The sequence below is a fragment of the Haliotis rubra genome, unplaced genomic scaffold, assembly GCF_003918875.1.
Source record: "Haliotis rubra isolate DU_JTF1 unplaced genomic scaffold, ASM391887v1 Scf372, whole genome shotgun sequence".
NCBI classification, from domain to species: Eukaryota; Metazoa; Mollusca; class Gastropoda; order Lepetellida; family Haliotidae; genus Haliotis; species Haliotis rubra.
Genome location: NW_025767049.1, coordinates 314,590 through 330,334, shown reverse-complemented (window position 1 = coordinate 330,334; position 15,745 = coordinate 314,590). Strand labels below are relative to the sequence as shown.

At 38.5% G+C, this 15,745-nt stretch overlaps 1 protein-coding gene across 1 annotated transcript; it reads right to left on the bottom strand.

Annotated features, from left to right (window-relative positions):
* Positions 1-2,387: 2,387 nt before the first annotated feature.
* LOC124285994 lies at positions 2,388-12,995 on the bottom strand. The gene is made up of 6 exons (XM_046722310.1): positions 12,885-12,995; positions 12,173-12,205; positions 6,922-7,020; positions 6,070-6,162; positions 5,401-5,527; positions 2,388-2,491 (listed from the first exon to the last, which is right to left on the bottom strand). The coding sequence occupies exons 1-6, from the start codon at positions 12,993-12,995 to the stop codon at positions 2,388-2,390; spliced, it is 567 nt and encodes a 188-aa protein (XP_046578266.1).
* Positions 12,996-15,745: the final 2,750 nt, after the last annotated feature.

Sequence of the window (15,745 nt, the reverse complement as noted above, 5' to 3'; positions counted from 1 at the left end):
CCTGAGATAAGAGATAAGTAATGAGTTGCTAATTCGGATGAGGAAACAACATTTAACCCTCACAGTGTTTAAACCCTGGCTTTATCCACGCTTGTTAATATATTCTCCTCTTTAACTCACAACAAAGCGATTTATTGATCTACTTAATAAAATATGCTTTCAAGTCATTTGGAAAGGTAGTATCTGACAAAATACATAGAAGTGACTTGATGAAGGACTATAATAATGGAGGCTTGGGAATGATGAATATAAAATCATTTCCCGAGGCGTTGACATCATGCGGAAAAAAGAGGCCCCCAAACCCTCTCCACGCGCAAAAGAAGACTTTACAGTATCATGACCATGTGCCATGATGATACACCATCAGACAGTAATGCTATGAGGTATATCGCCTTTATTTACTCACAAGTTGAAGTGAAAGAAATGTCCCGTTATGTCTACTCCTGGTACTGACTGCCTGGCAACTGTTGTCCTGGTTACACGATTCCGTGCAGCGCCAGAAATCGGGGACACCTCAAAGTTTGTAAGAATACCAGAACTGTTTCTGATATCTGCATAGTTCAAACTGAAAAGAAAAGTTGTATTTGCTATCATAAAAGAACTGACTTCACAATCAAACAGCAGACTGCCCTTCATACGTATTGGGGGCGGTGGGGTAGCCTAGTGGTTAAAGCGTTTGGTCTTCACGCCGATGACCCGGGTTCGATTGCCCACACGTTTAAAATGTGTGAAGTCCATTTCAGGTGTCAAACAGCCAGCCAGCCAGTTTCATTTCAGTAAATAAGGCCATGGCCCACATTACAGAATAATTTTACATTTTATTTGATGCTGGTAAAACCAGTAACAGTCATACATTATTGCCTTTGAAAGCTATGGAACCATTTTTGCACAATGTACAGGCATCATATACCCTTCTAAAGAAAAAGTAGCAATACTTATCAAAACATCATCCTTAGATGACACAAGTCTAACAAAACTATCCTTACACGGGTTACCAATAAATAGGTATGGTGGAAAACATTCTATCTTATACATCTTTTAAACATTGACAATTAAATGGTATTCCTCTTAAGCTACTGATGTAGCAATATAAACAGAGTCTATCACAGTACAGTGTATCATGCCTCCCTGTTACAGTTGGAGGTTGGAAGCTATTATATTTGGACTAGCTTAAAACATGTTTATAATACTGTAGAATATATCTAAGGAAATATATCTTTCAATTTGCACAAGTGTCATAAAGTGACAGTATGTTGTATTTTGCTTTATAAAGTGTCTGACATATTTGCACAGTGTATAGGTATAACATATCTAAGAAATAACATATGGATCTTAATGTGTAGAATATTGACTGAAATTTATGCATTTCTAATTTTACGAGCCTTCATCAGAAACTTAGCAATACTTATCAAAACATTTTCATCCTTACATGACATAAGTCTTGCAAAACTTTCCCTACCTGGGTTTTTTTAATATAGGTATGGTGGAAACATTCAATTTTGCATCTTTATAGCGTTGACAAACCATCGATAGGTGGTATTCATCTTCAACTAATGATATGCCTTTGCTATGACAATATAAACAAATTCTATTACAGTACAGTGTATTATTATGCCTCCCTGTTTCAATTGTTTCAAGTTATTACATCTGAACTGGCTTAAAACATGTTTGTAATACCATGGAATGTCTAAGGACAGATATCTTTCAACTTGCAAAATTGTCTTAAATTGACAGTATGTCTGACATTTGCTCAAAAGTGAAACAGTATGATGTCAATGTTGGTTCAAACAATCAGACAATCTCTGCTTACAAAATGAGATAAACATTTTTACATTTCCTATGTCTTGACTTATCCATAAAATACCAAAACCATATTGAAATATAATATTTCTGATATGCAATGCCCATGTAATTCTCCCCACCCTGATATTGCTGGAATATTGCTAAATGCGGCGTAAAAATAAACTCACTCACTCACTCATAAGTATTGGACGTCAGAAACCTAAGATTCAAATCTAGGTTTGCCCCTAGTTTTTAAACAAAATCGGTTAGACCAAACCATTTACAAACGTCTGACACGTGCATCACTTCCAGCTTTCTTCCCACATGAAGGGCATAACTTGAATACTTTCCTATCGGCGTTATACCCAACTCACTTACGCCCTCGGTCTTCAATTTTCAAATCCGATATTTATTTATATCCCTCATAACAAATTCGGATTTTTATCCACTTATCTAATGCTATATTCCACTCCAACACCGAGGACATGCAGAAGATGCCTTGGACTTGGTATTAAGTTAAAACAAAGATATATACTTGAAGCCGACACACACGCCACCCTGTGAGGTGCCCAGTCTTGCATCACAAACATAAACATAACCTCATCTTACTTGAAACCATATGCCGCTCCGACACCCAGACCCTGCAGCAGGTTCTCAAGATCCCTCTGTGACGTCACGCCCAGCACAGCTCTGTTAATGAAGTAACGAGCTGGAAATCAGAGCAAACATCACTACTGACGCCCGTGATGAGATTCAGATTAACACGAAGTATATGGCAAACTAGAAAGCATGTTTCTATGCTTAGGGGTAAGTTGTGGGATATACCCAGGGTAGACACCCTGCAAATTATATTTGCATGATCGATGAAAGATGAAACTCTGTGATCTAACTTCGACTAATGAACTTGCTGGACGTATGAAAATGCTTGCAAGACATCCAGTAACATGACTACAATATCATTCTAAGTAGTGTCAAACCGAATCCATTCACTAATTTGCGTAAGTGTTTGAAAGAGTAATCATGTTCGGTCAGTCCTCGAATCTGGAACAAATAATACCAGTGGTGTGAGAAACCCAGTCGATCATCTTATGACAAGGGATGTCGACCTAATCTAACATGGCTCCATGTGTGGTATCAACTGGTCCTTGAACCGATCGTTTATATGAAATATTTTCAATTCGGCCATGGGCATTAGATTTTCCAACTTCGTTTAAACATGTACGCAGAAGTAATGCACGTATTGTCCGAAAGCTCGGCGATTGTTTGTTTTTGTTGTTGTTTTTTTATTTGTTTTGTTTATTTGTTTTTGATTCTGGTTTGATTAACGCTTCCCTTAGCTATATTCTATCTATGTAGATTCAGATTGTATATAATCGTGTCAGACAATCCAGTGACTGACATCATGAGCATGCCTCGACCAATTCAGGAAGTCTGACCAATCTATCCCTTACGACCAGCATTGATTTCTGAAGACCTATTCTAACCCGGATCTTCACGTTGAATCCGTTACAGACCCATGGAAAGGCAATACAAATGCTCACCTGGACACGCCCTGGGACATTTGTAACATAAATGCGCCATAAATTTCAAGTTTGGAAATATTTTTAAAAAAAACAACCAACATTATGTTGAGATACAGCTCTTACGTATTTTTTCCGCCTCAACAATAGCAGGAGAAAGCGAATTGAAGGTGAACACTTTGCCATCCCCACTGAAACTCATCGCAGTTCCAGACAGTAGACCTGAAACATTGCAATGCATAGTGCGCGGAAAGCTTCAACCTAAGGAAGTACGCCGTTTTACCTCATCTTAGCTAAATATAGCATGATGTTATGACCTGTATATTATGGGTATTCTGTATGCTACAACAGTATAGTTCTCTTGGTTTAGTAGACTGCCAGTTTTACTGAAGTCATGGCGATGCATACTATAAAAATGACTCAACAAATATGTGACACCACTTCTTATCCCATACTCGTATCCCTTGTGATGAGAAAACCACGGCCAAGCATGTCCTGCTTGACTGTGTTGAATTCTCCATCATAAGGGATAAATATTTCAAAATCAAAACAGTAAAGGACCTTTTTAATAAAGTTAATTATCATTTAATCATTGATTTGTTAAAAAGAGATAGATGTGTTAAATGAATTTTTATGTGTGTTTTGTAAATAGACAAAGTTTTATAATAATATACACGTTTCATTTCAATGTCAAATATGTTCTCGTCACAATATGACTGAAATATTGCCGATGTGACATTAAATCTTTACTCACTCACTTATCCCATACTCTGATTACAAGGCTAGAATTGGAACCTACATCCGTGATCTGATGCAGAAGAAGTGGGACACCCAGATAGGTATAAATAAATTACATGAAATAAAACCCTATATTGGTTACACCTACTTGGGTTGTCAGTCCAGATTTCAGGATTATTTTCACATAAGATATATACACATGAATATTTGCTTAAAGGTGAGCATCCTCCGTTTTGTATCCCTTGTGATGAAAGAATCACGGTCAAGCATGTCCTGCGTGACTGTATTGATTTTTCCATCACAAGGGATAAATATTTTAATGTTAAAACAGTGAAGGATCTTTTTAGTGTAAATTATCATTTAATCATTGAATTTTTAAAAGAAATAGAATTGCTAGATAATTTTTTTTTAAATAGTTTGTAAATAAATAAGTATTTTATTATTGGTAGCCTGGATTAGTAACTGGGATTATTAGTGGCTGTACCCTCAAAGGGGGTTGCAGTATTGTAAAATTAGTGTCCTCCTGAGAGGGTACGTAAGTCCATAAAACATTCGAAGTCAATTTAAACTTACCAGGATTTTTAAACGTAGTATTCTTGTTATTTTATTTTGGCTAACATTTCTACAATCGCCAGCTGATGAAGGGATGGTGTAAATCCAACTAGGGTCCATGCAAGTAGAAAAGGTACCTAGTATGGTCCCATGGTCCCTAGTATGGTGATCTACCTTCAGTTGTTGGCGATATATAGCCAGTTTTTATATTGTATTGTCCAAATAGTACTAATAGTTTTAACTTTCCATGCTAGTTTTTAATTCTAATTGTGATATTCTAGTTGTTTTACTGTCCTTTGGCGACAGGTTTATATAATATCCACATGTTCCATTTCAATGTCAAATATGTTCTCGTCACAATATGGCTGAAATATTGCCGATGTCACGTTAAATATTAACTCACTCACTCACTATAAAAATTATCCCTATAAGGATGATCTCATGTATCATCTTGGCTTGTTATCAGACAGTTGTATTCATTGTGGAGTAGTGTTGTACTACATTGTCTCTGTTAGGATTCAGTAGAAGGCAGTTGTATGATGGTTACTCTATTTAAGCTGGAAGTAAGACTGATCTTCATTAATCTAGAGGATCTAGAAAATGCGAAGCCTGACCATACGAGTCGTATATTAGGGTTAGATACTAGTTTTACCATTATATATATATATATATATGATATTCAGATCCTTTTATTGTTCTTTTACTGACGTTTTATACCTGAATTTATGGTTTCTTAATGTATACTTTTGTTAGTCATAATATGGCTAAAATGTTGCCTTTAAATCTTAACTCACTCACTCACTACTACCTGGAATATTAAGTGACGAGAATTTCTCCAATACGCTGCCACTGTGATCCACTATAGTTGCATGCACCATAAACACTCTCCCTATCAAAGCCGGCTCTGGTGAGTCTTCATTGTGACCGAGGGCAATCTGAGGATGACCAGTCTTGGATCTGGAATGAACTCATCACTGAAAAGTCTAAACGCCTTGCAGCATACTGCATTTGGGAATACTTATTCCTTATAATAGTTCATCAATTACCATTTCATCAGATAAACATCTTCTCATAGTAAGAAGTGCTTTTAGTTTCTCTAGGCCTTGTAGTAAAAGCGTTCACCCCTCACGGGTACGATTCCCAACATGAGTAGGTGGAATGCCCATTTCTGGTGTCCCTTTTCGTGATATTGCTGGAGTTAAAATCACAAGGCGCAAACCCATACTCACTGAATTGTCATATTCTTATTCATCTGTGCCTCATTTCAATATTTTTCATGTGGACTGGTGTGTAGAGTTATCACCCATGTTATAAACTCTTAGAGAATGTGAAATATTGATTATCCCAAAGACTTGGATAAGCACATATATTCGGATGGCAAGATCTGCCTAACGAAGGCGACTGGGATGATGTCCTTAAAGGCCCAGGACGTTTACTACTGTTGTTTTAGGAGCTGGTCAGTTGCCCGAGTACCCACCTGTTGGTCCACCACGTACACATCACTGCAGGCCTGGGCCGCCTCCATGTCCAGTACTGCCTTTATTTCAGGTGAGATCATCAAAGAAAAGGCCTGTAACTCAGTAGACGCGTGTTTATTTCAACTATTTAGACTGAGTCAAGATTAATCTGGATACTTCTAGAACAGCCGGTTTCATCCAGCATGGGAGAGAACCTCCGAGTAGTTTTGGAACTACACAAGGGGGGCAAGCACATAAATATTCAATCACATTACACCAAGACTAGGAGTCTGTGACAATCGCATTTACCCTGGATTCCCACCATAAGCCTCTTTCGCAGCTTGACCACTGTTGCTCCTAGGTGAATACAACATCTCTGACTTTGATGTCATTTCCGCTACTATTCTACTTTATACTGTCAATTTGATTGTATTGCCGTTGATGTAAAGCCCTTGTGGTTAACGTGCATTTATTTGTAAACTTAGTAAATTTTAGATGCTAATTTTATTACATTTTTTTCTTGTTTGTTAACGCCGAAAATGTATATATCTTCGGTTAAGTAATTGTTTCAACCTATGAAACAATACACATTACCACTAAAGATATCCCATTATCAATAATCCTATCAACGATAATCTATGCTTTGATAGGTTGGGGTGGTTGTGGAGATAGTCGATGTGCTTAGCAAGAATGCTAGGTTTGATCCTACATAGATTTTACCCTGCTGGTTAAAGTTAAATTACAAGGACGATTCTCGATGACTCTGTTAGTTATGGCTTCAGCATTAACAGTGACTTTAACATCTAGACTCAGTCCCCCTCCCTCATGCCCATCCAGAAACAGCTTCCTTACCCATCCCCCTACACACACACCTGAGTGAAGCTGACCCCTGCTCCGTCTGCCAGGCCAGTCAACTCACTGACGTAATCAGGAAACACTTTCTTCACGGTGTCCAAGTACCCACTGTAATACTGAAACACACAAGCATACAGATTGACCTGACCCCCTCCACAGGAACAGTTTCTTCATGGGGCACCCATGAAGAGCCACCTCCTCGTGGTGGGTGCTGGGCAACGCTAAGCGCTCTCCAACCCCCCGTTGTGGACCCGGGATATATTTGGTCCACCAACCCGTTTGCCGTGGGTTGCGCCCCTGTGTCGGTGGAGGAAGGGAGTCTGGTGGTTGAGGGCCTTGGTTCCAGGAACAGTGTTCCTTTGCTCAACACACCACTTCGCCCCTTACTTCACCTGGACGGGTGGTTGAATGGGCCCGGTTCAACCAATCGGCTGGTCATGCCGAGCCCTGAGCACTAAATTTCATTACTCTATAACTATTTGCCTGGATTTATTTGGACACAATACTGACATGTTTAGTTTTGTGTATATATTGTATGATACATGAATTTTCAAATTTGAGAAAATTTGCCTAGATGCCGGTACCAGAAGGCGATGGCTCATGGGCCAATCTGGTAGACTGATTACTTGTTTAATCTTTCTGCTGGAGCATATCATCCGGGTAAGTTACTGCAATATCAGGGTTGATACATACATTCCCAACCCTTTCAGATGTTTCAAATGTCAGAAGTTCGGCCACGGTATGAACACCTGCACATTGTCTGTTACATGCGCACACTGCAGTGAGAAGACGCATGTGACGGAAGATAGTGACAGCAACTTTAAAAAGTGCGCCAACTGCTTTGGAACACACTCATTTTCCTTTAAGGAATGCCCGATGTGGAAACAGCGGATGGAGATTAATAAAATTAAATTCAGTACAAAAGTCAGTTTTGCAGAAGCTACAAAACTCGTACAAACCCCAGAAAAGACCGAAACATACGTTTCAATCACCAGAACGCTATCTGATACAACCCCAGAACAGTCCAAAGTCAGAACTACGTCAATACCCAGTCAAACAGACTTGACAAGGGTGAAAACTAATACTCCCGAGAGGTTTTCACCAGAACAATCCACTCAAACTACAGTTATAATTTCATCCCAAATCCAATCTGAGTCTCAGAGTAATCGTGAAACATCTATACCACAGGAGAAATCACCATCTCAATCAACTACAAATGTCCAACAGGTCAGTTCGTTGCATATAATTCTTTTTCACCTCCGGGTGACAGGGCCACTGGGGGGTCTTCAATCCTTGTAAAGCAGGACGTTATCCATAGTCCTGTAACACTCACAACTAGTCTCCAAGCTGTTGCAGTGAGACTTACTCTTCACGTTACCTTTACACTATGCTCTCTATGTATTCCGCCTTCTTCAACACTTCAGCAGTCTGATCTTCAAGCTCTCTATGACTAACTTCCTAAACCTTGTATTATAATGGGTGATCTCAATGGCCATAACCTGATCTGGGGTGGTACAAGCACTTACTCTAAAGGTAAAATACTGGAAGAATTTATCTCCAATAATGACTTATGTATATACAATGACGATTCGAACACTTATTTGCATCCTGCAACCGGCACCTACTCTTCTCTAGATTTGTCTCTTGCAGACTCTAACCTCCTCAATGAATTTGATTGATCAGTCCACAATGACCTCTGTGGAAGTGACCACTTTCCAACTGTCCTATCCGAAATGTATCCATCTCATTCTACATCTTATACAAGATGGAATTTTTCCAAGGCAGACTGGTCCTTATGTCAAACTTTATGCACATCTAAACTAAGCCCCGAATATTTCAGTGATATAACTGATCCTATTAAGGTTTTTTTTCTGATGTTTTAAATGAAATAGCTGATGAGTGTATACCAAAGTCCTCTACAACTCCACATGTACGGAAACCATGGTTTAATACAGATTTGTAGGCAAGACAGAAATGCGAGGAATGGCAGAGAACTATTTCCGCCATCACCCAACTGTCCATAACTTAAATACATTTAAAATACTCAATGCGAAGGCACGTCGTACCTTCAAACAAAACAAAAGGCAATCTTGGAGGAACTATGTCGTCAAAATTAATTCACGTACGCCAATGTCCAGAGTATGGAACATGGTTCAAAGAATTAAAGGCAAAGGTTCAAAATCTGCTGTTCACCATCTTAAAGATGGCGACAATTTAATTACTGACAATCTTAAATTGCAAACAAAATTGGCGAAACTCTTGCCAAAAATTCTTCATCAGCAAATTATGTCCCTGAGTTTCAGAGATATCTGAAACAACAGGAAACGTCAAAAGTTAATTTTGAATCAAATAATGGTGAAGACTATTGTGAAGTGTTTTCATTACATGAGCTATACACAGCTCTTGAGCAAGCTCATGACACTGCAGCGGGTGATGACAATATTCATTATCAGCTACTGAAACACTTGCCTAAAACATGTCTGGTCACACTCTTAGATATATTTGACCAAATATGGACGTCTGGAAACTTTCCGCCTTCATAGCGTAATGCCATTGTAGTCCCTATCCCAACACCTGGCCGGGATCATACTGATCCTTCCAATTACAGACCCATATCTTTAACCAGCTGCGTCTGTAAAACCATGGAACGAATGGTAAATAACAGATTAATTTGGTATCTGGAAACCAATAACCTTTTCGGAAGAACAGAAGTGCTATTGATCTTGTAGTACGCTTAAAATCCTTTGTTAAAAATGCTATTATAACTAAACAACATGCAGTATCAATATTATTTTATCTTGAAAAAGCATATGATACTACTTGGAAGCATGGCATTTTAAAGGATTTACATGATTTTGGTTTGCGAGGTCGTTTGCCTCTTTTTATATCCCAGTTTTTAACCGACCGACAAGTTCAAGTCCGAGTGGGTTCAACCCTGTCTGATCATTACAATCAGGATCGGGGTGTCCCACAAGGCAGTATTTTGTCTGTTACGCTATTTAGTATTAAAATAGCCTTTCGAAGGTTTTAAGTGATTCAATCGATGGATCCCTTTTCGTGGATGATTTTAATATTTCTTGCCGTGGTAAAACTATGCGAACTATTGAGAGACAATTACAACTTTGTCTCAACAAAATTCATAGATGGTGTCTGGAAAACGGCTTTAAATTTTCGAAATCCAAAACCAATTGTATACATTTTTGTAGTAAATACAAACCCCCAAAAGACCCTGAATTATCATTAAATGGCACACCCATCAAAGTTGTCAAGAAAGCTAAATTCCTTGGTCTCATCTTTGACTCGCATTTAACTTTTCTGCCACATATCAAACATCTAAAAGCCAAATGCCTAAAGGCACTCGACTTGTTAAAAGTCGTTTCCAATTCAAAGTGGGGAGGTGTCCAAATTACCCTCCTTCACTTACATCGATCACTGGTCCGATCCAAACTCGACTATGGCTCCATCGTATATGGCGGAGCCTGCAAAAGCAACCTTAAACTACTTGATTCTGTCCACCACCATGGTCTAAGACTTTGTCTTGGATCATTTAGAACTTCTCCAGTTGATAGTCTCTACGTCGAGGCAGATGAGCCTTCTCGTACACAACGCCGTAAGAAATTATCTTTCAATATATTACCTAACTATATTCTAACGAGTCTAACCCTGCATTTAACTGTATCTTCAATCCCCTTTATGAGGATTTGTATAACAAAAAGTCTTCTCTTGTTCCGCCTCTTGGACACAGAATTAAACCATTCATTTCTGCTGCCGGCATTGAGCTGGAGAATATATCTCCTTCCCGTCTTCTTTCTTCTCCTCCTTGGCAATTAGTGAAGCCAGAAGTTGACTTAACATTAACCACATTTACAAAATCAGAAACTAATGAATTACAGTATAAACAGGAATTTAGTCAATTAAGAAATAAATATAATACATATAAATGCTTATTTACAGATGGGTCCAAGGATCCAGAACAATATCTTCTCGATTGTCCGATAACAGCTCTATTTTCACAGCAGAAGCTAACGCCATCTTAACAGCCTTAAAATATATTAATAAACACCCTAAATATAAACAATATAACATCTTTTCAGACTCTCTTTGATGCCTTCAGGCTATTAAAAATCTTTCTTGTAAACATCCACTTTTAATTGAAATTATTGAATTATATAATGATCTAGCTACTGGCCAGTACGACATCGTCAACTGTTGGTTACCCAGCCACGTTGAAATTTCCGGTAATACAATGGCTGATCTTGCTGCCAAGGCAGCACTCAACAAATCTGTGACACCACTTCTTATTCCATACTCTGATTACAAAGCTAGCATTAGAACTTACATCCGTGATCTGATGCAAAAGAAGTGGGACACCCAAGTAGGTATAAATAAATTACATGAAATAAAACCCTATATTGGTTACACTTACTTGGGTTGTCAGTCCAGATTTGAGGAGGTCATTATGCGACGATGTCGCATTGCCCATACAAGGTATACACACGAATACTTGTTAAAAGGTGAAGATCCTCCTTTTTGCATCCCTTGTGATGAAAGAAAAACGGTCAAACATGTCTTGCTTGACTGTGTTGAATATTCAATCACAAGGGATATCTATTTCAAATCACGAACTATGAAGGATCTTTTTAGTAATATAAGTTCTCATTTAATTATTGCTTTTTTAAAAGAATCAGATTTGTTAACTGATTTATATAAATAGATAAATATTTTATGATTGGAAGTTTGAATTAATAACTCAGAGTGTTAGTGGCTGTATCCTCAAGGAGGGTTAAAGTACTGTAAAATTATTGTCCTCCTGAGAGGGTACATAAGTCCACAAACATTCAAAGTAAATTGAAACTCTCCACTATTTTTAATCGTAGAATATGTGTGTTTTTAAATGTATGGCTAGATTTGTCTACGTTGCTAACGGCTGAAGGGATGGTAATACATATAATATAAATCCAGCTAGGGTCCATGCAGGAAGCAAATGTACTGTAAGTCCCCGTGGCCCCTAGTATGGTGATCTACCTTCAGTCGTTGGCAATCTATAGCCTGTTTTTATATTGTATTTTCACTCACTCACTCCAATATTTCAGATTTAATTACTAGTTTGAAATGGATATCTGTGATACATTAGTAGTTTTACGGTTCTTCGTCAACAGGTTTTTAATTTCTAACTTTATTGATCTTTAAAATAATTATAAACTGTTCTCGTCACGATATGGCTGAAATATTGCCGATGTGACGATAAATATTAACTCACTCACTCACTTTCTTCATGGTGTCCAAGAACCCACTGTAATACTGAAACACACAAGCATACAGATTGACCAGAACCATCTACAGGAACACTTTCTTCACTGTGTCCAAGTAGTGTCATTGCAGGATGCATGAATAAAAACATAAGGAAGCTTACGCGTTTCCCTGCGTCTGTTTGTATGAATCTAGTGACTGCAGCCAATGATTTACTCAGCTCATAAAACTCCTGAATCATCCTTCTGAACGTCGTGCCCTGGAATACAACACAGTAGTAGATACAGTTTATACCATTGAAATTGATGTCTAATTATTTGAACGGCATAAGCGAATACTATTGCTTTACCTTAATCCTAATCCTAAAGATTTTGGTTGAACTGAAACGTATTTTCTGATATATAATTTTCCACAATAGAAAAATCGGGTTGTAGAGAAGTTTTAAAATGACAAAATGTTTTACTTTTCTTTCTACTGTTAAGAAATCCACTAATAAAGATAGAGGCTAGTTTTAAATTCTGGTTATATGATAGTCTAGTCGTTTTACTGTCCTTTGTCGACAGTCGTTTATAATTTAAATATATTTATCATGTATTTAGAACATATTTAGTCACGATTTGGCTGAAATACTGCCGATGTGACGATTATTTTAACTCACTCACTCACCCACATCCAGGACAATGAAAATATACATATTATTGACGAATGTATTACAAACACTACAACGTACCACAGTGTGACCTATCTGGTAATGTGTGCCTATTGTGTACAGCTGGGGGAAGAAGTCCTCGGATATCGTATGGAACAATGATACTGCAACCAGGAGTTCCAACGTCTTCATTGCCGGAGCCTGTGGACGTTAAGTTAAACTTTCATAGTTATAATTGTCATAAAAGCGAAAAAAAACCCTTCCATAATCACAAAAAATATCTGCTGAAATCAGAATCTGCTGTTTGGCTGTGCCATAAACCTGTGTTTATGAATCACTGTAATAGTACAACCAGAAATTATTGAGAATTTAAAGATTGTAATTTTTTAATTTTTTTCACTCATTACTCACGTATTAAATGTGAATATTAGCAGAACATAACTCCAGATTCAAAGACAGGTGAACAGTTAGTATTTTGTCAAGTCACCATGGGCAGCAATGCAGGCTTCAATGCGGCGGGGCATACTACTGATCAAAGAAGTCGTGGTCCATGCTGTCCCAATATCGGACCACCTCTTCTTTCATTTCAGCAATATTTGTGAGATTTTTCTTATTGACACTTTCCTTCATAAGTCCCCAAACATTTTCTATTGGATTTAGGTCAGGGCTAGAGCTTGACCAATCTAATAATGTCATATTTTGGGTCCGAAACCAGGCCTGTGAATGCTTTGAACGATGTTTTGGGTCGTTGTCCTGCTGGAAAATCCAAAAGTTTCCATAGAACACGTGAGCAGATGGAAGTAAATGTCCCTCGAGAATATCTGTGTACCGCTCACTGTTCATATTCCCTTCAAATACACAGAGGGGCGTTGCCCCTAACACAGATATGCCACCCCACACGTTAAATTTCGGAGTGTACTTTGGACGCTGATACAAAGGTTTTTCAGTTTGTTTGGTTCAGAATTTCAGTGTATTAGGAAACAGCCGTTCAGAACTTTCATCTGAGAAAATCACATTGTCCCAGTTAAAAGTTCCAGTTCAACCTTCGCTCCTTTTGTTCAGGTTTCATGATCGGTGATGGAATTCCTCGACTTTTCTGCCAACCCATTGCATGCAGCTCAGTTCTTATTGTCTCCTTACAGACAGCCACAGTTCCTCTATCAATCATATCCAGCCTTAAGTTTTCTAAACTCCTTCGTTTGTTTTTAGAAACAAGAATACCAAGCCGCCTCCTGTCACCGACAGTCAATTTTCTGGGCCTACCTGCTCCTCCCTGGTGCTCAATGCCATATCCATTTGCAATATTTTTCAAAACACGATAAACAGTGGACAAAGGGATGCCTGTTCTACTTGAAATCACTTTAGCTGATCTGATGTCCTTGTTATAATACTCTAAAATCAACTTCCTCTTCTCTAAATCATCCATACTTAGGATCACTGAAAATGTCGTCTGCTAGCAAGTAAACAAAGGGAGGATACCTCTTAACAAACTAATGAAAAAGGATTAACGGAGTTGTCTCTCTTGAATGAAACCAAACACTTGATAGCTGGTCAAGATTGTTTATACTAGAAATCCAATTAAACCTATACCTGAAATTCTCAATAATTTCTGGTCATACTATATGTAAGTTGTTCAGGAACGGGTACCCCATCAGTAGCACCCGTCACCTGTGTATGAATTAATTTGCAAAAGTCATAGGCCAGGAGGGCTAGTTAAGTATGAAATTTGCTAACCCACCTCATACTGCACTTGCCCTGCAAAATATCAATATCAAAATGCACATCGTTCAGAATTGGTGTGATGTTTTGTAATTGAAGATGTTAAAATTTACAATTGTATTGTAATGGTTATTAACATCCCTATTAACATTGACCGCCTCCGTGGTGTAGTGGTTAGAGCGTCTGTCCGGAGAGCGGAAGGTCGCGGGTTCGATCCCCGATCGCGTCATACCAAAAGACGTTAAAATATGGTACTTGTTGGTCCCTGCCTGGCGCTCGGCATTAATGGGTACAACAAGGACTGGTCGGCTCGGAGTCAGTATAATGTGTCTGAGTGGGGTATTCATGCTTCACTGCGGCATGGTATCTCAGTGGGCTAGCACTATAAAACCAGCTTAAGTCTGGGCTAGTACAAGCAGGCGCACATACACATACACACGCATGCACGTCGTCATATGAGCGAAATATTCTCAAGCACGACGTAAAACGTTATATAGCGATCTTCGTGTGACAAGAAATAATAACTATCACGACACTTTTGCTGACCAACTATTAACACCTTCATAATTGACATCATCATATTCATGCGCATCAGATAAAGAACAATTTAACTGAGATTCTCAGCTAGCCAGTCGGGATAGGTTTAACAATATATTACTGTCCCAATTCACAATCAGCTAGCATTTGGCAAGCGGGCCAGTAGATATTTCGAGAACACGAGAACATGTGGTGCAGGTAAAAATAGGACACAGTACTGGACACCATCTTTGTCTGTGATGATTCAAATCTGGAAAATTTTACGCGATCACTACACACTTCTTGAAAGAATATTCAAGGCCTAAAATGTTGTAAACCTGTTTGAACAGCTTTTAAAGAAACATTTCATCTGACACGGTTTTTTCGTATCTTCGTTGAAGGAACATGCCCGTTTAATACATCACTGTAAAAAAAGTAGACATCAGGAATATTACTCTACATGCAGTAAAACTTGACAATTGGAAACTTGAAGTCACGTATTTTTTCATACAGGCTTGTGGCGAAATCCGACTACGCGAAATGTGTTGAGTGCTGATGGGGGTGGGGTGTGTGTGGGTGTGTGTGGGTGTGGGGGTGTGTGTGTGTGTGTGTGTGTGTGTGTGTGTGTGTGTGTGTGTGTGTGTGTGTGTGTGTGTGTGTGTGTGTTTTGAAACGACTAAACGACAGACACGCCATGTCAGCTCTAA

Excerpts from the sequence above, each read along its gene's own strand:
- LOC124285994 (XM_046722310.1), bottom strand. The coding sequence starts at position 12,995 with ATGAAGACGTTGGAACTCCTGGTTGCAGTATCATTGTTCCATACGATA. Across the intron at positions 12,206-12,884 it reads ACCAGATAGGTCACACTGTG|TATTACAGTGGGTTCTTGGA; the intron begins GTACGTTGTAGT and ends TGTGTGTTTCAG. Across the intron at positions 7,021-12,172 it reads TCTTGGACACCATGAAGAAA|TATTACAGTGGGTACTTGGA; the intron begins GTGAGTGAGTGA and ends TGTGTGTTTCAG.